The sequence below is a fragment of the Fundulus heteroclitus genome, chromosome 13 (genome assembly GCF_011125445.2).
Source record: "Fundulus heteroclitus isolate FHET01 chromosome 13, MU-UCD_Fhet_4.1, whole genome shotgun sequence".
Lineage (NCBI taxonomy): Eukaryota > Metazoa > Chordata > Actinopteri > Cyprinodontiformes > Fundulidae > Fundulus > Fundulus heteroclitus.
Window position 1 is genome coordinate 23,224,915 of NC_046373.1, and position 26,981 is coordinate 23,251,895.

At 40.6% G+C, this 26,981-nt stretch overlaps 1 protein-coding gene across 1 annotated transcript; it reads left to right on the forward strand.

Moving 5' to 3' along the window:
* The first annotated feature begins 1,760 nt into the window (after positions 1 to 1,760).
* LOC105937754 (pleckstrin homology domain-containing family O member 1-A) lies at positions 1,761 to 26,981 on the forward strand. The gene is made up of 10 exons (XM_036145452.1): positions 1,761 to 2,051; positions 3,587 to 3,736; positions 13,738 to 13,878; positions 21,369 to 21,473; positions 21,558 to 21,659; positions 21,745 to 22,044; positions 23,331 to 23,428; positions 25,522 to 25,684; positions 25,776 to 25,888; positions 25,975 to 26,981. Exons 1-10 carry the CDS (start codon positions 2,025 to 2,027, stop codon positions 26,777 to 26,779), a joined length of 2,004 nt encoding a protein of 667 aa, XP_036001345.1. The 5' UTR covers positions 1,761 to 2,024; the 3' UTR covers positions 26,780 to 26,981.

A 26,981-nucleotide genomic window follows, 5' to 3' on the forward strand; every position in this document is an offset into this window, starting at 1 on the left:
TGAACATCTCTGTTCAGGCATCTGACAATTAAAGCCTAAGACATGGGTGCCTCCCTAAACTGACAGGAAAAGCAAAGGGAGTGCCAACCAAAGAAATAGCCTGGAGGAGCTGCAGAGCTCAACGTCTTAGAAAGAATGTGCTGACAGAGCAACTGGTCGCCTTGAACTCCATGGACCTCAGTGAAGAGTGGCAAGAATTAGTTTGTTGAAAGACGGTCATAAAAGGTCCTATTTGCAGTTTGCTATATATCATGTAGGTTGGACGGATGAAATGTTTACGGAGGTGCCCTGGTCAGATGAGACCAAAATCTACCTTTTCTTTATCCACTATGTTGTGAAAATTTCTCTCTGTAAACACAAAATCCAGTAAAACATGGTGGTGGCAGCCTCGATCTGTGGTTTTCATCAGCGGGAGAAAGGAAAATGTTTAAGGTTGATGCAAAGATGGAGTTAAATACACGCCGATGCTTCAGGAAAACCTATGAGTGCAGAACTAAATCTCAAATAGAGTAGAAAAATCAGATACACACTAAAGTAATAAACACAAGCTAATCTAGAGTTAATTCTAAAGCAACAGAGAATTAACTTATCAGAAAGGCCAAAATAATACCAGGGTATTGTGCAATTATTGATATTGCATATTCAGGTTAAAATAAGGAAATATTCAATTTAAACGGAGGAATAAGCAGCGGATTTATGCGATGAGAAAATTGTGCAATATGCGTGATTGTACAGCAACAACTCGGAGTAGCTGAAGCGTGTGAATGTGTGATCTATGGGCTGACTTAACAAATGATCACAGGTGCTTATCATCCAATACATAAAAGAAGGTAAAAGTTTTAGTATCTATCTGCAAAGCTTTAGGAAACCTGCAATTGTAACTTACAAAGGAGGCTGAAAAAAATTGCATGACCACTTTTCAGATTTCTCTTTTAAAATTTAAAACCATTTGTCATTTTCACTTCAAAGTCATGCTGTAGTTCAGGGGTCTCCAAAGTGCGGCTCGGCGGCCATTTGTGGCCCCTGTGCTGATTTTTTCCGGCTCCCGAATTGCAGTTCAAGAAAGATTTGGCCAACCAACACTTTATTTATAATTACTACAGACAAGTTAAAGTCCTACAGTTGAATTGCGGGCACAAATCAAGAAATTGTCTTCTAATAACCACACATTCTCTTTAAATTTCAAATAGGACTACATCTATCCAGCGACTTTTACTCAAATGCAGACTTGTGGTGCACTGAATTCTGATAGGAATGTATTTATTTGAATTGACTAACTACAGTTTATTTAAAATGATCAGATTTTGTGGAGCAAGTCAAAAAAATATCACAAATGTTTGGCTATGTTATCTTTTTTAATTCATTTATATGGGCCCTGGAGTGCTTTTTCACTTGACAACTTTGGCCCATGAGCCGTGAAGTTTGGGCAACCCTGTTGTAGTTTGTAGTAAATGACATGGGATCTCAACAAAATAAACTGAAATTAATTTGCAAAGCGTTGTAAGGTTATTTACTAGAACAGTTTGTGTCATAACCTGACAAAAGATGAGCCAGAATATGTATTTTGTTGTTTCACACGTTTTTTATTTTATTTTATTTTATTTTACCTAACCTCATAAAGAGTTTCACTCCTTTTTTTTTGTGTTCAGATTTCTCTTTCCATTCTTCCCGCTTGTGCCGCTGGGTGTCGCTGTCGAGCTCCTTTTATTTCCCCCCCCCCCCCCCATCCACTGAAAAGGAAAATGTCGTGCGCGTCCTCGTCGAGGGGGGAGAGCGCGCGTGCTCGAAGCCAAAGAGCATCTGCTTCAAAGCGCAGCGCGCACGCGCAAGGGGAGGATGCAGCCTGTGTTCAGACAACAGCCGCGGCGCTGAGGAGGAGACGCGAGCGGCACCGACAATAGCATCTCACCGGGACCAGAACTCCCGGTGTCCGGGCTGCAGCTCCCACCGGGCCGGGCCGAACCTCCTCCGTCCCCCGTCCCCCCCTCCAGCGCGGTTATCCCCGGGAGTGGAGAGGAGGGAGGATGAAGAAAAGCAACCAAAGCAGGCGGGTCAGTCAGACACATTTTTTCCCCCCTCGTTAATTTTATTTATTACTGTATTTTTTTCCCCAGCTTTAGAGTCAGTTTTTAAGCTTTCATCCGGTTCTAACGCTAAACGTCTTTAATTTGGCTGAGGCAACAAAGTGGTTCTGTGTTATAACTCTGAAATGGAAAGCCCACAGATTTCTGATCAGGGTTCGTTATTCATCAATATTCATGCTGCTCCAGAGAGAGAGAGAGAAAGAAAAAAAATGCTGAAATTCCTCATTAGTGCCTCATTTCCACGCGCTTCTGTTAATAACTTTAATTTAATAATGTCTTAATTGATTCAATAAAGAAAGAGACTTTCATTAAATATTGATTACTAATCTTGTGTGTAAATTGATTTTTATTGTTGCATTTTTTTCCCCCCTCCCTCAAGCTCTTCTGTTTTCATTCAGGCTTTGTTTATCCGGATGATTAAACATTTAAATCTTGCTGACAGGCTCTCACATTATGAGTGAATGTTTTATCACCGTTATTGAGTTTTCGGGTCTATCTTCTCATAAGAAGATAGATCCTGCTGTTCTGGGACACCTAAATCAGATTAATGGTTCGCGTTTTCTATTTGCAACTACACGTTTTGAAGAGAAAATTTTTGTTTTTATTGAACCGATCAAAGCATGGAGCCAGAAATAGCAAAAAAATCCAAAAACAAACAAAAGTACAAAACCTTTGTTCCCATCAGGCTTCTGCTTTTTCCCTCCAGCACTCAGATAAATACCTTGAGTACTAAAACACGTCACTGTCAGATCAGAGGATAAAATAACAACCCAAACCACTTCGAGGTCAGCTTTCATGTTTTTTTATTTTTATTTTTTTTGTCTCTTTGAAAGTCTCCGTCTGATCCCTCGTCTCTGAAGTTATTCCCTAACAGGCCCTGTTGCTTCCCGTCTCGCTGCCGTTAGCTGCTTCTGTTGCGTCTCTTTCTCTCCGCAACACTTTGCCCAGTTTTCTTGTTTCTCGTACTTCTGTCAGAGTCGGGCTGTTATGCAATTAAAGTAGGTCAGACTGACGGAGAGCAGTGAGATCATGACAAACGCGTTCATGGTGAAGATTTGCACTCCTCCGTCAGTCAGTCACACGTTATTCCTCCTCCTCTTCACTTATCTTTAATCTTTCTTCATCTTGTATGTAGTCTGACACTGAAGCTGCACCTCTCTACAGCTTTTAGTTTTTTTTTTCAGGCCAAATATTTGTCTACTAGTGTTCTTCTTTCTTTTGGCTATTACTCATTGCAAATTTTGTTACCCGAAAAACCAAATTTCTGTCTTTTTGTTTGCTTTTAAAATTGAGATATCTCCTCTCTTGCTCCTTCTTTTTACACTAATAACACAAATAAAATGTTTTTTTTTTAACATGTTGACTAAGAAATGACCTAATTGAATCTGCAGGAGACACCTGGTCTGCTGTTGCCGTTGTGTTTTTAGCTTGCATATGTCTTTTTTTTTTTTTTTTTTTTTTTTTTGGTTTCCTGTCCTGACTCTTCCTCTCCACCGTTTCAGGGCATCCAGGACTCCGGTCCGCTCGCCGCCCAGCAGCCGGAGAAGGCGGGCTGGATCCGGAAGTTCTGCGGCCGGGGGATTTTCAGGGAGCTGTGGCGGAGCCGGTACGTGGTGCTGAAAGGGGATCACCTCTACATCTCGGATAAGGAGGTGAGGACCAGGCCGCGGCGGGAGGACCGGCGGTCGTTTTGCCAGACTGAGTCAGGGCTCAGAGCATCAAGCAGCTGTTAGGCGTCAGAAACATCACTGTGGGTTAGTGTTAGAAAGAGACGAAGACAGTTTGCGTCCTCGAGCTACGAGGGAGATTAAGAGCAGCAGCCGATTCAAGAATCCGACTCGTGATGTTGGGGAGTGAAATAGAAACCTTCTCTCCCAGAGTTTGATTTCCTTTTACAAATCCCGCTGCCTTAAAACTCAACATTCACAATGGTTTTCTTTTTTCTTTTGGATCCGCAACTTGACAGTTAGAAATCGTTTTGCAACCCAGGTCACCTGAAGAGTCAAAGGGTAAAGACATGCAGAAAGAGACCAAAACTACCAGAAATCGACTTAAAAGAATAACAAGACGACTCAATAAGGTGGAGATAAAATCACAATAAAAAGAAAAAACTGAAATAAAACACCTCCAAACACCCAAAAGACACAAGGCAATCAAAAAGTGAAGTAAAACAAAACAAAAAACTTCAAAACATCCCTAAACAGTCTCTAAACCACTTTAGGGGACCCAATAAGAGATTAAAAACAACCAAGAGAAGAATCGAAATAGCTAAGAGATTTACAATGGATGAGAAAAAAAATACAAAAATATAAAAAAAAAAAAAAAAAAACACTACAAGGTTTAAAACTTTAAAAACACCCCAAACTAACCATAAAACAACCTCAGATATCTCAGCTAGACCAAAGCAACTAGAAGCTCAAAAGAACTATGGTGCTTAAGACGACAGCCAAATGATTCATAAAGAGACTCAAAATAAACTGACCCAGAACGGCCTTAAAAGACCCAAACAGTGACGGAAATCAGACTCAAAACGACCAGCAGCACCCAAAAACACGATACAGTCAAAGAACGAGTCAAAACAAATACAAGGTTTAACACAACAAACCATAATTAATAGACTTAATAGTACAAATATGGACTTGAAATTGTGACTTGAAAGGAATACAAGAACTGAAAGAGCTCCAGAACAAGAAAACAAGAAAAGACTCAAAATCGGCAAAAGAAAATGACCATAAAGAACAACAACCAATTCAAAACAAACAGAACCAGACTTAAAAAACACCCAAAGTAAGATTCAGTACAGCCTCTAAAATCCCAAATCTTTTTAAAATAGCCTGATCAAAATGAGATTAGCAACAAAGAACTGAACCTGATCACAAGAAGAAAAACAACCAACTAAAGGTGAGGCAAAAAATAACCCACAATCAGACTTTAATTTAAGGATACAGAGATTAAAAATGGGAATAAAATAAACCAGCAAAGAGTTTTCCTACAAACACATCATCAGAGATGATTTCTTGTTGTGTAAGAAATAAAGAAATCTCCTTTTTTTATACAGTTCAGTCAGAGGAACTCTTGTTCTTGTGCCTCTCTGAGTCACTTTGATATTTTTTACTGAAAATATCAAAACAGGACCTAAAAAAGTGACAAAGTGGTTCAAAATGATGCCTAAAAGAACCAAGTCAGGCGTTAAGAAATGTCCTCAACAGGGCGTCTACCAAAGGGACGCTACACATAGAGAGATGTCAGTAACACAAACCTTTAATTAGATGCAAACAAAACCCAAAACATGCAAAACCAAACACAGAAGAAAGATTATTCCGAACGTCAAGTGGAAGAAAAACGCCGTCAGATGGGAACAAAGGCTACCACAAAAACGGGAAATACTACAAAACAGAGTACAATTAAAAGCATAACTAGAAGTAGTTTAGCTGTGGAAAATCATTTGAATCACGGCAAAAGTCACGAGTGAAAGAGCCCCCATAAAAAATCTGCATGTTGATGAGTATTTGCATCCTCTGTCAAATGCATGTGTTAAACTGTGTGTTGATGGTGATTTAAATCTAGATAAAATCTTTTTAAAAAAAAATCTCCAGGTTTCCAGTAAGGACAGGGCGTGGCTCTGTTGATTTGAATGCTTTATGAAGTCGGTTGATCTGAAACGGATATTTTAACGAGTCAAAGGAGGAACAATGTGCTGTAATCTGCGTTTACTTCCAGCTCAGATGACGCTCGGCCGCTCTCACCTCATCAAGTTCCCGTTTTATGAACGTCCAACATCCTCTGTGGAGACATCACTTCACATATTACACAGGGCTGGACGATATAGAAAAAGAAGCATATAAAATAGAAATCATATTCAATTCAATTCAATTTTATTTATATAGCACCAATTCATGAAACATGTCATCTCAAGGCACTTTACAAAGTCAAGTTCAATCATATATTGATCGATATCGATAATTATTTTTAGATACAGAACATACAAACAATGAATTCAGATTCAACCTTTTATTCAACAAATTTTTTACCAAAATAGAAAAAAAACACCTGCTCTCTGAACTCTTTGAAGGGGCGGGGCTTGGTGACAGAGGTTCCTGGGTCTGTGTTGTGATTGGTTGGGAGGATGTAATAACAACTGTAATATTAACCTACATGACTAAAATGCATAAGGAAGGAACACTTTTATTCTAATGAAATTTTTACTGACCCTTTTTTTTATCATTGATATACGTCCAACAATCGATATATATCATTATTGAATTAACGTCCAGCCCTAGTATTACATCAATTTACGTTTGTTCGATATCAATAAATGTTTTTTTATTAACCGATCATGAACCAGATATACCTGAAGGGACGTCAGCTGGCTTTGCTTTTGCTAGTTTGGCTTTAATGCTGCGCCGTTGGCTGCTGGCGGTCAGAGGCAGGTCAGAAATCAGGGTCCCGCTGCAGAGGGCAGGTGTGACTTACATTCAGCGAAGCAGTTTTTGATCCTAAGTGCTGAGTGTTCGCCCCGATGCTGCTTTTGCTCCAACATTATGCAACTGTCTCTTATGCAACTCCACACAGAGGGCCGTAGGATGCTGAGTCAGACTTTCTCAAACACTTTCTTCTTAGTTTTGCATCTCAGCTGGTTGGTTTTAGCTCTGCAGAGTGCAGACAGGAGGAGGAGGAAGAGGAGGAGGAGGAGGAGGGCGTCTGTCGCTGTTTAGTTTGAATAAACATAATTGTTTAAGCAGGTACAGATTCGGCAATTTGGCAGCTTTTGCTATTTTGTTCTGTTTTTTTCCAGTTATTAGAGATGTACGTATCAACGACGCAATGGTTTAGATCTGCCTTGAGGATGGTTCATGCTTGCAACTAATAATTTAGATAATTTTAGGGATACAGTTTATGGGAACAGTCTGTACCCATAATGCACTGCAGTTTAGCATATTGTCTTAAATGGTCAAATCCTTCACGATCTAACATCATCATCTCACCCACCCCCAAGTGCAATGCAATAATAATAATAATAATAATAATAATAATAATAATAATAATAATAATAATAATAATAATAATAATAATAATAAATACACAGCTACATTTAAAACAATCTTAGAAAGACGACAGATTTGAGTCGGACAATTTTCCCTTGTTCGGTTCTAGTCGCAGATCGGCAGATCAAAGACTGAAAACCCTCTTTTTTGCCACCTGTTCATCAAATGCTAACCGTTTTAAATCTATAAATGCATCAACCAACAGCCTGTGCTTTGATGCACTTTTGGTTGTGCTCATTTAAAAAATTCAGTAACGGGCAGGGCCATATGCTTTGATGTAAACATCTGGATAATCTTGATTCAGAAACTACCACCTGTGTCAAAAAACCGGCAATAATTATTTTCCTGTTTTATGTGTTCAAGTGATTTGTAAAAAAAAAAAGAAAAATCTAAATCAGTCGGCTAGACCTCAAATAAAGACAGAAACTGGTATTGGCCAGGAAATGTATTTATCGGTGCATTTCTAAGAAAAAGAAACTGAAAGATTACAGAGAATGAGATGAAGAGAGAAAATGCATGAATAAATACAAAAACGTTACAAACTCAGGTGCCAATGATTCTGCAGAAGGCTGAAAGATAATTAAACAAACTAGTGATAAAATCTGTGTTTTTTGTCCCAATAGCTGATTTTCTCACTGTCTCCCAGTCGTTGCTGCAACAACTCTTCCTCCTGTTTCATCTTTTATAAAAAACCGACACCGTCACGTTCACTCCATCCTCATGCTTTAAAAAAACAAACGGCCTCAGCTGAATGAGCACGCGGGTTCAGAAATAATCCTCCCCCGTGCGTTTCAGCTCAGAGCTCGCGTTGGGTTTTATTTTAGCCGCAGAAACTCGTGTTCCTGTTATTGTTGTTCCCGCGGAGGTCGCCCCGAACGAGCCGAGCGGCGTCACCATGACTCACAGTAACCCGGTTAGCGTGGTTAGCTCATGCTGCGGGGAGTTTGATCCCATTATTTCTATCATGAAGCATTAGATTTCTGGCTAAAGTCGCGTTTAAAGGCCGGAAGAGAACAAGTTAAGCTTGAGCCTTGAGTAAAACGCTGTAAATCGCTGTAATGTGCTCTGAAGTCATGAATACAAGGGTTTTTGGATTGTTTCCTGTAATTATATATTTATTTCATTGTAAGTCTCGTTGGTTTGTCTTGTCCCTGTGTCTCAGAATGACCCGGGACTTCTAACCACTGCAGCCAGAGGCAGTCTGTGTGGGATTTCTATTTTTAAAGGCAGCAGATTTACTTTGAAACAAAAGCAAAGAGGACATTCCTCCTCCATACATGACACGTAAAAAACACTGAAGATCTAATGCAGATAATTGGTCATGCACTGCAAAAAATAACTAAAAGTAAGAAACATTTTCTTGAAACTAGTGTATTTTACCTTGATTTGAGCAGTTAAATAACTCTATTTGCCAATGGAATGAGTATATTTACCCCTAAAATAAGATAATTAGATACCTTGCTCCTGAAATATGATAATGGAGATTAATTGTTCCTATTTTTAGTGCAAAAAACCTTATTCCATTGGCAAATAGTGTTATTTACCTGGTTAAATCAAGAAAAAATACACTAATTTCAAGAAATCTTTGCTTACTTTTGGTTCCCTTTTTGCAGTGTGCAGACTTGTTTTATCTATCCCAGACACCCAAAGCTCCTTTTTTCCTGTCATGTTTTTCTGTCCCTGCTCTGAAATGTCTTCATGGAGGCCGCGCTGAAGGTCAGGCATTTATAAATAGCACACACGGCGGTATTGATGATGGTATCGATGGCCTTTTGGGCTCCACCAACATGTGACCGCTCGTCTTTTATGGACCCTGCAGCCATTAAACACGCCGTATGTTTCCAAACGCACACAGAGCAAAAAACCCACGCGTGTTAAATCATCATGGTTACACAAAAATCTGAACAGTTTTACACGATTAAAGGTTTCCAAGAGTTTAGAGATGCGATGTTTACGCTCTGCATGTGCTCGTTAGTCGACTGGCTTATAAAATGTCTCAGGTTCAGTGGAGTCGTGGTCAAAAACTCTTACATTAATCACAATTTAGGAATCATCTTAGGTTCTCCTGTGGTTCTTCCAGCTGTAGGATCTTTAGGGTTAGATCCAGCTGTGTTAGAAAATCCCATCTCTGAGTGATTAAAGACGGAGCTGTGTTCGCCGTGATTCCTGTGGCAACACGGGTGCCAGTCCGCTTTCCATCTGTCAGCTTCGCCTTGCGAGGGTTGGACCATCGGAAAATGTTGCCTTGTTTCATTCTCGTTGCATTTATTGTTGCTAGACGTGCTGAACAAACAAGGCAGGGCTGAGTTCGACAGAAAGGAAAACAGATGTCCTACGTATATCATCCTGTTGTTTTTAGGCGAGCCTGTTTAGGTTACTATGCTGTTTCTGCCAAAGAGTGACTTAAATCTGTCTGAGCAACACGATCCTCCAGCCACACATTCTCCGATGACCCCAGCATTAGTCTTTGACTTTTTTATGGATCAGAAAAGCTTGTTGCTTTGTGTTCGTTGAGCCTAGGGACTGCCCCTAGGTGAGGGAGGGGTATTTCGTGACCATGTCTTGTTATGTATACCCTGCTGCTCCTTTTTTATTGTTTTTTTTTTGGCACTAGTGACCTTTATTTAACAGTAGGCTGGCAGGAAATGAGGCTGAGATGGAGGGGGATGGCCGGGACGTGGGTGGCGTGCTCTACCCCTGTGCCACCACCGCGCCCTCTACACCTTTTTATAATAAATGAGGGAATCCTGCAGTTTGAATCCACTCTGCTGTTTAATTTCTCCCTCTGAAGAGATTTCGGACAGGGACCATTTATACACAGTGTAGGATTGTAATAGTTACTTGAGGTAATCTGGTCTGGGAGCTGCTATTAGTTTAAAAAGATAAACACAATCCCTACACTGCAAAAACAGACCTAAAAATAAGTAAAATGTTCTTAAAATTTGGGTTTTTGCCCTTGATTTGAGCAGGTAAATAAGATTATCTGCCAGTGGAATGAGTATTTTGACCCCTAAAATAAGATAATTAGATAAACTGCACCTGAAATAAGATGATAGAGACCAGTTCTTCCTACTTTAAGTGCAAAAATCTTATTCCATTGGCAGATCATCTTATTTAGCTGCTCAAATCAAGGATAGATACACAAATTTTAAGAAAATATTACTTATTTTTAGTTCCGTTTTTGCAGTGTAGTTTTCATTTTGAGCAACTTTTTAAAATGTTAGAGATCAAAAAAAAAAAACGTATAAGTAGTTTAATTCACATTTTGGTTTGGTTAAATCAAGCAAACTGTCGCTGCTTTCCGTGCTTTCATTTATTTAACGCCGCTGATCCGGCCGCGTTGGGTTTTGTTAAAAATGAATAAGCGTCTCTTCATCTCGGTTAAACCCGTCCTGAATCACTTCGTTGCTGAGAGCTGGTTTTACTTTTTGCTGGAAAGCTTCCGTCAAATGAACTTTTTAAAGCTGAACGAAGGGAAAACGTCTCTGATGAATGAAACATGGAAATCAGACGGAGAGCAAAGTGGACTCATTTAACCCGCGCTGAATCGCCTCGCTCCTGGGTTTTCATTAAAGTCACAGCGTTTATCCTCCGTGCAGATGAACCGGATCCAAACGTAACAGAAAACAACGGTGCAGAACATCTGTATTTATTCCATTAAACACAGGGAGCCTGACATAAACTTAACGCACCAAAGGTTTCTGTTTTCGTATTCAACATTTCATTTCTGAACATAATGAACAGACATTGGCATGTTTATTTATCCGCATCCAGTGAGTCAAAATCTTCAATCTAATGAGCCAGATGTTCGACCTGAATGTGGAAAGTGAGCTGGAGGGAAAACAGCTGGTCAGAGGAATTCAAAAGCAGTAATTTTATCCGTATAAAACGATCAATAATTCAGTAGAAAAGCTGTTTCTAATGCTGGTTATTATTATTAAATGTAATGCATGTTTGTTAAATATCTAACAATGACCCATATTTCTGCTAAAGAGGATTACTAGATAAGAAAACTATTAAGAAATGCTTCAGGACAAGAGCTAAATCATCCCACAAACATTAAGACGGGTAAATAATATGAAAGCCAAACTAAAATTTGGTTTCAGGTTTCATGAAATCAGGTGATTAGAGAATGAGGTTCCATTTATAAAGTATTGCTAATTACTGGAAGAAAAGGCTTTAAAACGACACTTAGTTGATTTAAAAATAAAAGGGGTTTCTGGAACAGACATTGGAGAGATAGTGAGGACAGAGGATTTGTTTATCAGGAAGTAACAGATATAAAAGCTCGTTTGTTGATCCGCTTTTCCACCTCTAGTCTCGTTACAACCAGAAACTCCACTTCGTCTTACAAGGATTTTATGTGATGGACGAACAAACAGTAGTGGACATTTGTGAAGATTAGAATAATTAAAAACTATTCTAAATATTTTTACACATGACAACATGTATTATGTATTTGGTGCCAGTGCCCCTGGGATAAAACCCCGTGCAGCCACATTTTGCTGCAGGTCTGCACGCCTCTGCCAGCGTTGCAAATCTGGACGCTGAAATGTTTGCTCGTTCTTCTTTGCAAGTTGGATAAAGCGACGGTTATGTCGTCTTTTAGTTATCTGTGACCATCTGTTTACACATCATGCCTCCAAAAGTTGCAGCATCGGCACAGCATAATGCTGCCACCGCCATGTTTCACAATGGGGACGGCTTGCTCGAGTTTGATTGGGACAAAATGTTTTATTTTTAATTGTATCTGATCAGAGCGCCTTTTACCACAAGCTTGCTGAAATGAAACTCTTTAAGGCTTTCCTCTTGATTTTTTTCTATTAAATCATGGTTAAATCATGGTAGTCGACAAATAATATCTCTTGTGTGAACAGATTCTCCCACCTGAGCTGTGGATATCAGCGGCTCTCAGTCGTGCACCACTTTGTGTCGCTCTGTCTCACAATATATTAAGTCTGTGGTTGTAATGCGACCAAACCCGTAAAAATGCCAATCTAATTCCTCAGACCTTCCAGATTTGCAGGATTTCTGTGATTGAGACACCTTTTAGGGCACTTTGTGATCAGAAGTTGCCAACAGTTGCACCCTATGATCACTTGGTTCGTGGACAAACATCCTAACACACAGTCTAATGTGTCTACTTTCTTTGTGCCGTATTTTTACTGACTGTCTTTCCTGACTTATGGATGTCCCAGCAGCTCCTTGTTTCTACTAATGTCGGCTCCATGCAGATGTAATCATTTACAAATCCATTAGCAGTTTGCATATTCACCAAATTATGTCCAAATCGGAAACATTTCTCCTAGTTTTTATGCAATGAGTGTTTTTTAAAGTGCATCCCAGGTTTCGTGTTTTATTTTCTGTTTTTTTTTGCCCTTTGTTTTTTTAGACTGATTTCCTAAAGTTTGTTTCCTCTTAAACTGCTGATACTGTCTTCACCTTAAATTCAATTCAATTCAATCTTATTTATATAGCGCCAATTCATGAAACATGTCATCTCAAGGCACTTTCCAAAGTCAAATTCAATCGGATTATACAGATTGGTCAAAAACTTCCTATATAAGGAAACCAGTTGATTGCATCAAAGTCCCGACAAGCAGCATTCACTCCTGGAGAAGCGTAGAGCCACAGGGACAGTCGTCTGCATTGTACATGGCTTTGCTGCAATCCCTCATACTGAGCAAGTATGAAGTGACAGTGGAGAGGAAAACTCCCCTTTAACGGGAAGGAAAACCTCCAGCAGAACCGGGCTCAGTATGAACGGTCATCTGCCTCGACCGACTGGGGTTACAGAAGACAGAGCAGAGACACAACAAGAGAAACAAAAAAAGCACAGAAGCACACATTGATCTAGTAATCTGTTCTACATTAGATGGTAATAGTCGGTGATCTGTCCTCCCTGGATGATGTCACAGCTAACAAAACGCCAGACCAGGTGTACCTACTATGAAGAAAAAGAGAGAGAGAACTAAAAGTTAAAAGCTGAAATGACGACAAGCAATGCAAATTGGAGAACAGTAGGATAACTCAGTAGAGTAAGAGAAATAGACCCTGATGTCCTTCAGTAGCCTAAGCCTATAGCAGCATAACTATAGAGGTAGCTCAGGGTAATATGAGCCACTCTAAATATAAGCTTTGTCAAAAAGGAAAGTTTTAAGATTAGTCTTAAAAGTAGACGGGGTGTCTGCCTCACGGACCAAAACTGGGAGTTGGTTCCACAGGAGAGGAGCCTGATAGCTAAAGGATCTGCCTCCCATTCTACTTTTAGAGACTCTAGGAACCACCAGCAGACCTGCGGTCTGAGAGCGAAGTGCTCTGTTAGGAACATACGGGGTACCATTACCTTACCGTTTGGCAGCTATGGTTCCTGTCCCGTATTTCCCCCCCCTAGATCCCCTTGTGGATGTGCAATGTTAAGAGTTTCAGCAGGTTTATTTGATGTTTGACTCTTTGCTTTCTGATACATTCGAGGCTGCACGAGGCTCCTTCAGTCACAATTCATGTGTTTCCTGCACCAGCATGGAGCTGGTGTCACACAGTTGGATAATAGGCAGTGGTGTTGTTATCTAACAAATGTTATCTTTTTCCTTTGCTGGTGTTTGCAGGTTAAAGATGAGAGGAAAGCCCAGGAAGTGTTTGACCTGGCCGATTACGAGCGCTCAGAGGAGCTGAGGAAGGCGAAGAGTCGGAGCAAGAAAAACCACAGTCGCTTCACGCTGCTGCGCTGCAAACAGCGAGGAAACACGGTGAGTCAACCCGCCTTTCTGCCCTCCTGACTGTAGTTTAATAGCTGTCTGTCTGTAATCTGAAGCCACGCTTTGACTTCTCAGTGCCAGGTTCCTTTAGCTAAGGAGAGTTTAATGTGGCACTCCCTCTACTTCGCTCTTTAACGTGAGCCGTCACTCAGCTGTATGTGATGGATGAAGTTAGGAAATCCCTGAAATCAGGTGTCGCCAACCTTTTTGAAACTAAGAACTACTTCATTGGTGTTGTGTCACACGAAGGGGCTGCCTTTGAACTAGGAGAGTCAGAGTTTATCTTACAGGGTGCTTGCGCAAGTCTTGAAAGTCTTAATAAGTATGGAATTTTGAAACACTGTTTTCCAGACCTTCAAAAGTCTTGAATTTTGTGTGAAAGTCTTAATAAAGTATGGGGAAAAAATGTATGGTAGAATTTTACAGTATGCTCAAAGGCATTGTGAAATGAGAAATAGGAAGGTAGGCTATAAAACTGTAATTTTACTTACTGGTCACGTACTGTATTAGCCTAATGGAATCAAACACTTGTTTGATGTGAAATTCATGTACTTGTGATTTTCATGTTTTGAAACGTTTTCATCAGTAAAAGCATAATTTACTGTGAATAATGCATTTGTTCATTGAATACTAGCCTATAAAAATTAACATTTCTAATAAACAGTTTGTACAATCTCAACCAATGAAGTAGGCAGTAGGCACACAAGTATACAAGTACATAAAGTTAAGGTCTTGGGAAAAAAAATATCAGTTTTAAAAAAGTCTGGAAAAAGTCTGGAATTTTAATTTGGAAAAAGAGCAAGCACCCTGTCTTAACTTTATGTAAAAATAAACACATTTTTCATGCTTTGTTATAAATATTGTCATTTTTAAATCTATATAAATGCAAGTGGGAATAAACAGGAAGAGTAACGAAATAAAATAAAAGTTTTAGATGCAGCTCACTGGTGGATTGTGTTTTTCTGTTATCTTCCTCGACCGACTGGGGCTTAGAGAAGACAGAGCAGAGACACAGAAAGCACAGAAGCTCTGAACCAGGAATCCTTTCTATGTTAGAGGGTAATATCAGAAGATCTGCCCCCCGGATCTACTATGAAGAGAAAAAAGGCAGAGAGAACATAAAGCTGCAGACCGCAGCGGTAGCTCCTCTCTACCTGATTGGACACGATGGTCCAATCAGGGGCTATGAGCAACTTTTTAACTAATCACTGTTTCAGGACAAAACTTGTGTGTGTAAAATGACAAAAAGTCTCAGTAAATGCACTGATCTGATTTAGGTTATTAAATGCAGCGCTGCTGTTTCCGTAAAGACAGCCGAAGTGTTCTTTTTTTTAAAAAAAAAAAAAAGGATTCAGGATTCATGGTTTGTAAATAGTAAAATTATATTTCGGTTTGACCCACTCTGTTCATGGTGGTCCTTCATATTAATGTCCGTCGCTCTACAGTTTAACTTTTCCCCGGAAGTTAAACTGTTCCTCTGAGAATTTCTTCATTTTGCCACATTGACCCAGTAATCCATCCCGGTCAATTTCAGAGTCAAATCCAGAATCCTTCTGTTCACATTCAAGGTCAGGTGCTTGTAAATAAAATGCATTATTATTTTTATTAAATGCAATCAAGCAGAAGGCCCCTATTAAAGGATGCTGGGTTTATTTAACACCTCCATTCCAGCTGCACTGACGCAATAATTCCTACTAAAGGAGGCCACCATGCAGTTTCAGTAGGCCCACTTGACATTAAAATCCTCTTTTATTGGTGTTATGTAATGCAAATTGATCTGAAACTGAATTTGGTGTTTTTGGTAGCTGTAAGTAATAATGTCGACGTCAACTTTAATTATGTTGCACTTTACAACAGACAAGTTGCACCATAATGCTGCAGAGCAAGAACAGAATAATTGATAGTAGGGGCAAAAAGAAAACAGAAAGAACACAGAGAAGACATGAAAATAATAATTCAGTGGGTTAAAGGCAAGGCAAATTTATTTATATAGCACAATTCAGTACAAAGACAATGCAAAGTGCTTTACATGATTAAAATAAAGCAAAATAAAACAGGATAAAAGCAAGTAGGAATAAAATGTAGATAGAAAAAAGAACAAAAAAGTGGTGATTCAGTTAACTAGAACAGTTGACGGCAATCCTAAAAAAATGTGTTTTTAATCTTGATTTAAAGGAACTCAGGCTTTCTGCAACCTTACAATTTTCTAGAAGTTTGTTCCAGATAAGTGGAGCATAGGAACTAAATGCTGCTCCTCCTTGTAAAAAGAAAATAAAAATAATAAGATCAGTTTCTATTGAGTTTAAAAGCCAAGGTAGGTCTTTAAAAGCACCGTAAACGTCTTGAGATCCTGAGCAGCTCTGATGTGAACCTGCAGGTTATTCTACAGCTTTAGGGTTTGCAGCAGAGGAGGTCCGATCAATAATGAATAGAGATAAACGCAGGAAAATCCTGGAAGAAAACCTGCTGGAGGCTGTAGGAGACTAGAGACTCAACTTTTAGAGCGACAGTCCAAACCAGAGAGCCGGATAGAACTTCCTGGCTAGACCTCTGAACATTTAGGAGCAACTGGTTGTTTGACTCTAGCCTTCTCGTTGGTGTTTAGCTTCCCTAAAAGACGTTAGAGCACCGAGACCCTTTAAAAGCACTAGTTAAATGTTCTAATCCATCCTGTAACAAACAGGAAGCCTGTGGAGTGAAGCCAGAACGGAAGTTGTGGGTTCCCGTTCTGCCGTTCCCGTTAACAGACGAGCGGCAGCAGCAGCAGCGAACGGATGATGAATGATCCCTACCGACAAAAAAGGAATTACAGTAATCTAGGCGAGTTGACATAAAAGACGGATCAATCTTTCAAAAATCGTCAGGAGCGAAATAAGCCTTTACTTTAGCAAGAAGCCGTAGTTGGAAAAAAGTCCGTCTTGACAGCTGAACTGGTTTTCTTTGTGAAATTTTCAAAGTGGTTGTGTGACAGCGATCGTCTAAAACAGGGGTGTCAAACATACGGTCCGCGGGCCGGTTCCGGCCCGCCGAACTATTTAGTCCGGCCCTGTGGCTAAATGCATTATCAGGTATTTTGTCATGCAGGACAGTGTTTTTAAGTTCCAAAAAATGTGAATAAATGTTTTTCAACATTGTTCAATCACTGTGATCAGTTCTTATGCATAATGCACTGCAGTAAATGTTAACTGAGTAAAAGTATTGTTGAAATTGCACATACCTTTCTTAAAAAAAACACTGAGGTTATTCATAATATATTGTGTAAAAGTGAAATTCATTTAATATTAAAATCAACAACAAGTCCACTTTTATTAGTTCTATTTAATCTTGCAATGAGTTTACTCGTGTGGCCCTCTTGAGATCAGATTAAGGTGTATGAGGCCCCTAAACCAAAATGAGTTTGACACCCCTGGTCTAAAATAAGGGAAATAAATGCTTTAATTGTTGCACTCTAATTAATTTTGGATACAAGTTTGACTTTTTCACTGGAATTAATGAAATAAAGTTTTCAATGATGTCGTAAAATATCGAGCTGGACCTTTATCGAGATTTGGTTTGGTAAATGTTTTATTATCTAAGAAAAGGAGGACATCCTGGAGCTAATTAAACATCAAACCTAAAAAAAAAAAAAAATAAAAAACACGAGACACTTATTGAAGATCCACTTTTAAAAGGTTAAATGTTTCCTGACATGTTTCTGTTCTAACATGCATGAATTAAAATGGGCGTTTTGAAGAGGGTTTTGTTTTCTCCTGAGCAACAGAAGCTTTTTTCTTTCAGTGGCAGCTTTGATGATGCTCCGGGGGTCAGGTAAAAACCCAGATCCATCAGAGCGTGATTCAGACCAGGGAGGAGGCTTAATTGCAGATCTTTTGAGGTCGCCATGTACAAGCTGCAGTGCTTTAATCAGTCCGTTTCAGCTGAGTGGTTTCTTCCGCTCAGATTATCTATTGTAAAGGCTTATGAGGGGAAATTTGAAAGGTTTACTTGGTCTTTAACTTTTACTCTCTGAAGAGACGTTCTCGTGAGTTTTCTAATTTACCGGCTGAAATACTTGGAATATGTCAGCGTCGTCTCATTTTGATCTTATTTATTTACTGAACAGACAACATTCAAATGGGATATATTATAATAATACTGAAGAAGGAAATGGTGCATATGCATGACCATATATGGACATGTATTCGCCGATAGACTACTGTGTAAAAGTCTTTTTAAAATCGTGTTTTTCGTGACGGACCAGACATTTTTGAGATCTTCAAAGGTGGTTCCCCAAGACTTCTGAAGGAGCTCTGAAGCTTGTCCCCGTTGGACTTCAGCTGCTTTTTCCATTAATTTTCTCTGAAATATAATATATTAATGTCAATAATTCTGGTTTTAAAAGGCTCCAAAACAGCAGGAAGGAACCGTTGTTGAGTTTGTTATCAGGAGTCTGTCACAAAGCCAACTTATTCTCCTTCCTTCCTTCCTTCCTTCCTTCCTTCCTTCCTTCCTTCCTTCCTTCCTTCCTTCCTTCCTTCCTTCCTTCCTTCCTTCCTTCCTTCCTTCCTTCCTTCCTTCCTTCCTTCCTTCCTTCCTTCCTTCCTTCCTTCCTTCCCTCCCTCCCCCTTTCTCCTTCCTCCTTCATTCCATTCTCACGTCCCTCCCTTCCTTCCTTTCATTCCTCTCTTGATTCCTTTCTTTATTCATTCCTCTCCCCCTTCCCTCCTTCTCTCCCTCTCTCCCTCTCTCCTTCCTTCCTCCATTCCTTTCTTCCTTCATCTGTCCCTCCCTCCCTTTAGTTGACCCTCCCTGCTTCCTCCCTACCTTCTTTTCTTCCTCCTTCCCTCCCTCCTTCCATCCTCCCTTCCTCCTCCTTTCCATCCTCCCTCCTTTCCCTCCCTCCCTCTCTACCTTCCTTAACACTGCAAAAATAGAACTCAAAATAAGAAATTATTTCTTGAAATGAGAGAATTTTTCCTTAATTCGAGCAGGTAAATAAGATTATTTGACAATGGAATAAGATTTTTGAACTTAAAATAGGAAAAATTCATCTCCATCATCTTATTTCAAGTGAAGTATATCTAATTATCTTATTTTAGGGGTAAAAATACTCATTCCATTGGCAAATAATCTTATTTACCTGCTCAAATCAAGGACAAATGCATTCATTTCAAGAAAATTTTACTTATTTCTTGTTCTCTTTTTGCAGTGTTCCTTGTTTCCCTCCCTCCCTCCTTCCTTCCTTCATCTCCTCCTTCCTCCCTTCTGCCATCATGTGGAAAATATCAAAGATCAAACTATATTTCCAAATTTTCTCAATAAAATATTATTTTACTGTCAACAATGATTCCCAGGAACCTATTTTCTGAACACGTGAGCATAGTAGCTGCTAAACTAAAGCATGGTTTTTGTTGTTGTTGTTTGTTTCTTAAAGACTAGACTTTTGTTTACAGATACTCTGCTGTGTATATAGATTGTTTTTCTTCATCTGTTGTCGCCACTTTCAGTCCAGCTTTATAATTTAGTTGTTCTTACAATCTGCTATCATGGTCAGGAATAAATACTGGACAGAAAAGCACAGGGGGATTTATGTAAATATTAAATCAAGTGTTTTATAGGAGCACTTAGAGTTTAACTTGCTCTGCAGCAGGTTTGCTTTACAGTAAAGTCAACCATGGTTCTGCCTTCAGACAAGAGTTCATTTATCCTTTCTAAGTCGATGGTCCAGATGTGAAAACTCTTCCTACAGTTTGTCCTTCCCGTGCGTCTCTATTCATCTCCGTCTGTCCGCTGCGCCCGGAGATTATGCCGTTCCAACTGTGCAACACCGCCGCCTCATTGGTGGATTTATCTTTGACTTCTGCCTCACGATTGGTGGATCTGAGAGAATATAGCCCGCCCACATGGCCTGGACAGCTGTGATTGGTCGAGCCCTGGTGTTTTTTTTACCCTCTAAAAAGGTTTAATCTGCAGAATCCCATTAGCCCGTGAGTTACAGCAGAATAATCCCTGAATCACTTTCCCATGCCAGTCTTCCTGCTTACTCTTTCTTACAGTCGTGCAACTCTGAACTGAAGCGGAGAAAACGTGACTGAAAACCGCTTTCTCGTGCGTGCTAGATTACGTCCACTTTAGTTTGCAGATTATTACTTTAAAAGGTTTCCTATATGATGTGATGGAGAAAAAAAAAAAGCTGTTTTTTGTCACAGCATCTAGCGGCAAAAAGTCACAAAAGTATATCTTTTTTTTTTATAATAACAGAAATCTCATGAAAGTGAAGAACTGTGGCTCAACGTTTGATGTTTCTTTTAAACAGTTATGATGAGCTGCAAGCAACAAAGATTAAATAATGGCAAAGATAATTAAAAGGTCAGAGGAGCAGGAAGTCAGCAGGAGAGTATGCGCATTGATGTCTGTGTGAAAACAGATCTGAGAAAACTGGATATTACCGAGTCCTGAGAAAGGATTAATGCCCCTTAAACCTTTACATTTTTCTATCATGCTACAACTAGGATTTTACATGACAGACCAACATGAAGTAGTGAATTATGGTGAACTGGAAAGAAAAGGATATTTAGTTTTCATTTTGTTTGTTTTTTTAAATAAAATAAATTTATAATCATCTCTCATTTGCTCTAAAATACACTTAAATAAAACCTGCTGCAACTAATTAGATCATATTTAGTCACAAATATTTAGTCATAAATAGAGCCCCCTGTGAACACACAAATACTGTTTATTATTAATAAGTTTATTAGACAATGGAATCTATAAGAAAACACTTATTATTTAAAGTCTTATGTGCCAGTGGAACCCTTTCCAAGCATTAACTTTATTATTATTAGTGCAGTGCATTCAGTCTGTTTATAAACCGTATGAGTAAACATGTTAAATAACCAGGATATAAAAAACAGGATTATGTTTATGCTCCATAATTCAGCAGCCATAAACTGTGATTTTTTTTCAATTTGAGCGACCTTAAACTCAGGCTAAATATGAATTAAAAAAAGGGCACATTTCTAACCTGCTTTCCTCGTTGCATTACGTAAAATTATTTTTTTAAACAAAAAATGTTAATAAATGCTTTGCCCCTCTGTAATGTATTCCTTTAGGTGCATCTTGAGCAATTATGATAGTCAGTGAATAAAATATCACAAATTACATCCATTGCATTAACATAATTGACTCTTTATGCGTCACAATGGTGCGAAAGAAATGTCCGCTGTTTTGTATTTGGCAGTTTGCACCAGACAGTGATATTTATAAACTTAAAATTTATGCTTTATGAAGTTTAATGATTCCTAGCGTCCAGATGCATGAATAAAGCTACACTAAAGGAGTTTTAAATGTTACTGAGAACTGAAAACATTGTACCACTCAAGCATGCGACTCCCTCCAGTAGCTCTTAATACCCATATTTCTGTAGCATTTAACTGGGAAACACATGATGAATAAGGTGCTTAAATGTCTGTATGATAAGGTTTAATGTCATCTTTTTGCAGGTTCCTAACCTGGTGTTTCTGGCTGTGAGTCCGGAGGAGAAGGAGTCTTGGATCAACACCCTGAATGTGGCTATAATCAAAGCCAAGAACAGAGTTTTGGACGAGGTCGGACCTGGTTTGTTTGCAGAGTTATAAAGGTTTGAGGTTTAGGTTTGTGAAAATGTTCATGTCTTTCCACCGCGCCGTCAGGTGACCATTGAGGAGGACAGTGCTCTGGATCATCTCACCAGAGACCGAGCGAAGATCCCCCACAGCCGGCGGCTGCCGACCAGAGGGCACCTCATGGCCGTGGTAAAAATATCCCGCGTTCCTGCTTCCTGTTCTTCTGAATTTACGCCGCTTTTCACGATAGTGTCTCTCTGATACCTCACTGCAGGCCTCCACCTCCTCCCATGGCATGCTGACTCTTGACCTGGTTGCAGAGGAGGATGGCTTCTGCCTCGACTACGATGACGACGAGTCCTGGGAGGATAGCTTCCGGGTCGACCTGCAGAAAGAGGGCTCCGGAGGAGGGGTGGGTGGCCGACAACGAGCTGGCACCGACGTCTCGAAGCTGCGGGTGACACCCAAAGAGCCCAAAGTGAAGACGGGGAGCCTGCCGAGAGGCAGCGAGCTCTCCTGGGGTAAACAGTCCCACCTGGAGGCCCCCAAAGTCCATAAGACCCAGCAAGTCCAGGTGAGACACTTTGAAGTTGGCGTAGCTTGAAAAACGATGTCCGAAACAAGAAACGTACAACATGACCGCAGAAAATGAGGACTAAAGCCTAACCTGGACCGAATCCCCAACTTTTATGTCTAAATTTGTTGAACGATTCTTCCTAAATGTTTTAATCGTACAGCACCCTCAACATTTACTGGTACTCTGGTTAATAAGTGTCAAAAGCATTTAAATAAATTCATCTTTTATTAGTGTAGCATGTTCTGACTTTGATAAAATACAGAAATCCAGCCGTTGATTTGATCACACATATTTTTTTAGGAGAATAGAGGCCAGAATTAGAAACTCTTTATATCTACCAACCTGGTTCTGCTCGAGGTTTTCCTTCCTGTTGAAGGGGAGTTTTCCTCTCCACTGTCGCTTCATGCATGCTCAGTATGAGGGATTGCTGCAAAGCCATCAACAATGCAGACGGCTGTCGACTGTGGCTCTACGCTCTTTCAGGAGGAGTGAATGCTGCTTGGAGAGACTTGATGCAACCTGCTGGGTTTCCTTAGAGAGGAAACTTTTTGACCAATCTATCTGTATGAATTCAATTCAATTAAATTTTATTTATATAGCGCCAATTCATGAAACATGTCATCTCGAGGCACTTTCCAAAGTCAAATTCAATCAGATTATACAGATTGGTCAAAAAAATTCCTAGATAAGGGAACTAGTTGATTGCATTAAAGTCTTGTAGAGTAGAGCCACAGTGGACAGTTGTCTGCATTGTCCATGGCACAGAAGCACACATTGATCCAGTAATCTGATCTGTCTTCCCTGGATGATGTCACAGCTAACAGAACATCAGACCAGGTGTATATTACGATGAGAAAAAAGAGAGAGAGAACATAAGGTTAAAAGTTTAAATAACAACAAAAAATGCAAACAGGAGAACAGTAGGAGAACTCGGTAGAGTGAGAGAAATAGAAAAGTAGACCCTGATGTCCTCCAGCAGCCTAAGCCTACAGCAACATAACTATAGAGGTAGATCAGGGTAAGATAAGACACTCTAGTTATAAGCTTTGTCAAAAAGGAAAGTTTTAAGATTAGTCTTAAAAGTAGACGGGGTGTCTGCCTCACGGACCAAATCTGGGAGTTGGTTCCACAGGAGAGGAGCCTGATAGCTAAAGGATCTGCCTCCCATTCTACTTTTAGAAACTCTAGGAACCACCAGCAGACCTGCAGTCTGAGAGCGAAGATGATCTGAACCAAAGACTCTGAACCCTTTAAACCACAAACTGCACATCTGCCCTTTTCAGGTCCTTCAGGCTCAGTCTCGCACGCCGCAGCCAGGCAAGAGGTTCAGCATGCAGGGTCGGAGTCGCTGTGCCTCCATGGATGAAGTCCTCTCCTCCAGGTGCGCCGCCACAGACCAGAAATGCACTTTTACAGTCATCTAGAGTAAAGTTGCACAGGTTTTCCCAACTCAACCTTATATCTACCCTATAAATGCTCCAACTGTGACCAAATTTAATAAACAGGAATCACACTAAATTATTTTCAGCCAAATCTTTGACTTCCCCTTAACTTTTCCGCCAACTTGATCTCAGATATAAATCTAAGTTATTAGAAGGAAAATTAGTTTCTCTAGGTTAAATTTAAGGGTGCTTGAACAAGGGTAATTAAAGGGATCTTCAGATATTTGAAATTTAGAACTATTTAACTACACAATATGAGCACTACATTTAAAAATGGGTTTAAAGTTGTTGACTAGAAAAGAAAGCTTTACATCATGAAGCATCAAAGCATCGTAAATAACTAAATAAAAATGAGCAGAAAATTGGTTTCTAATCTGATCTCTGTCCCTGTCGCTGGTTCCTCTGGACTTGTTTGGGTAGTAAATAGGAGGCAGCTGTGTTTCCACCTTCTCCATATTTGAATCCCAACTGAGGCCCTTCTGTTCGGATTTTGCATAAACCGGGATTTGCATGAACTGGTTTACTTCCGTCTGTGTAGAGCCGCACGTCAGGATAGTTAGTGACTCTAAACTGCTTGTAGGTGGGGTTGTGCAGGACTGACCCACCCTGAGCTCTGGCTCGCCCATGTTCACTGCCTCATTTATCAGACTGACAAATGGAAATGGAATTAAAGAGAAAAATAACACAGTGCCTTGCAAAATTGTTAGTACTCAATGAAGTTTTTAACATTTCTACACATTACAGGCACAGATTTCAGACATTAGGCGTTAAAAAAATCAACATTTCATGCATGTTTCTACCAGCTTTGCACATCTAGACACAAAGTTTTGCCCATTTTTCTTTGCAGAACAGCTCAGGCGCAGTTTGATTGGACGGAGAGTCTCCATTCATTACAGTGGCTGTTAATACCTTTGGCTAACAATGATAAAGAATCAAGTATATAAAAAAATACAGATAAAATTATAGTTTAGCAGTTTTAAAAAAAAAATTCTGAAAATAATTGCATTGCATTTCCACAACAGAATGACATTAAAAGTACCAGTAATCTTGTTTTCCATCTATTTTTCTTGCAATTAGGTTGGAAACTTCGGGCTTTTCTTACATAATTTTCCACAAATAGCAGAACCCCGCAGAAGAAAGTGTTTCCATCCTCTTTTAACTTTATTTTAAAACTTAAAAATCTAAATAGATTGGGGCTCTTAAAAAAATGTACAACAAACTTCCTCTATTAGATATTTATCAGAAATTATGAATTGTCTTTTTCAAAAGGTCATATTATATTTGTGGGTCTAAACGAGTTTTTTTTAGTTGTACACTGCAAAAAACGATCTATAAACAAGTAAAATGTTCTTAAAGCTAGTCTATACGTCCTTGATTTGAGCCAGTAAATAAGGTGATCTGCCAATGGAATGAGTATCTTTGCCCCTAAAATAAGATAATTAGACATCCTGCACTTGAAATAAGACGATGGAGTTGAATTGTTCCTATTTTAAGTGGAAAAATCTTATTCCATTGGCAAATCATCTTATTTACCTGCTCAAATCAAGGACAGATACACTCATTTAAAGAAAATTGTACTTATTTTTAGTTCTGTTTTTGCAGTGTACCGAGGATGAAAATGGCTTCTTGTATTGTAAAGGTTGTGATTCCTGTTTTAGACCAATCTAATACATGGATGCACATTGATCTAAACCAGGTTTAGCATCATCCTGCTGTTATATGTGCAAGGCTTGTGGAAAGAAGACAGACAGGACGGGTTTGTTTCCAAAAATTGTCTTTCTTCTTTCAACCTTTCCCAAAAGGTCAGATTTGCGACCATTAGATCCGTTCACCTGAGCTGTAGGCCTCTGCAGCTCCTCCATGGTCCTATCAGCTGTTTCTCTGAGTAATGCTTGACTTACTCAGAGAAACACTTTTGCTTTCCCTTCTCCTTCACATCTTTGCTCTAAAAAATAAGTTGTAAGCAAACTTTCGGTCCTCTGAGGTCACCTGGGCTGAAGTATAAAAACATATATATATATTTTTTTTCCAGACCTGCAATGATTCGGTCAGAGTTTCGCTCGGCTCTTCGTCGCTGTCCGACTGAGGAAGAGGCCGGCAGCGGGACCTCGGCCCAGCCGGTCGGCCAGCTGCAGAGCCTCATCGCTCAGAGGATGCAGAGAGCCCAGGAGCTGCTGGAGGAAATGAGACTGCAGGTCTGACAGCCTCAGAAGCCTCTGTCCTTTGATAAACCACTTCACTCATGTTGAAAATAGCATAAATCACGGGGAACGTTGCTGTTTGTAGGAGCTGCAGAAGGCCAAAGCTGAAAGGGAACGAGGAGGCAGCTCCACGTACCTGAAGGGCATCAACTCCCCTCGACTTCACCACCTCAGGGGCTCCGACTCTCCCCATTCCAGGTTGGTTTCATCTGATTTTGTCGGCGTGAGAAAGGGCGAACATCTGCAAAGATCGATGATTCTTGACGGATTCTCCCGCTCCCCAGCAGGTCGTCGGGGTCTCCGAGGAGCAGGAGCAGCGACTCGCCTCGTCTCCGGGGCAAGGACTCGCCTCGCCTGAGAGGAAGGGAGTCTCCTCGATCCAAAGCCAAGAAGAACCGCTCCAAAGCCACCGACTCGCCTCGCTCCCGAGGATCTCCGTCTCCCGCTGCCAAAGCCGCCGACTCCCCCCGCCTGAGAGACTCGCCCCGTCTCAGCGGCTCCCCCCGATCCAAGAGCTCCGACGCGCCAAAACCGAAGGCATCATCGGCGGCCGGCTCCAACAGAAAGGACGACTCTCCTCAGAAGAAGCCTCCGGAAACGCCTCCGTGCTTGAACAGATCCGTCTCCTGCCAGGAGAAAGGAGCCGATTCGTTGCAGGGCAGCGAAACCGACTCCCCCCGCGCCGGCGGCATTAAGGAGGGTCAGCAAGGTCGGAGCTCCCCGGGCCTGTCCAGGTCCTTCGACTCGGCTCTGCCCAGAACCCCCGACAAGCACCGCCTGTCTCCTCCTCCTCCGCTCGTGCCGCCCGAAGAGGACGCGGAGGTGGAGAGGCGGCGCGCCGAGGCCGAGCGGCTGCTGGAGGAGGCTGTGTCGTCCTGGAAAGAGGCGCAGGAGGTCCTGCAGGAGGTGAAGGAGCTGCAGAGCCAGACGCTGAGGCGGCAGCGCAGGAGGACCTACGAGAAGATGACAACGTCGGCCGCAGCAGCCTCGCAGCCTTCGCCCGCCTCGGCAGACGCAGCCGCGGAGGAGGACGACACGCCCGCCTCCCCGACGTCACCGGAGGACGACGACGGATCCGAGACGCCCTGACGACGACGGACATCCGTTTCCCCGCGTCGGCGTTTTTTGTCGAGGGCCGTGGCAGCGTTACCCTGCATGCTTATGCACAAAAAGAAACTACCAAGGTTTACACAATTTCTACATTTTTGATCCTATTTCCTAAAAAGATTTCCAGACGTTTTATCGATCAGGGCCACAGGATGCACGATTCATGTGGATTATTTAACAAAAA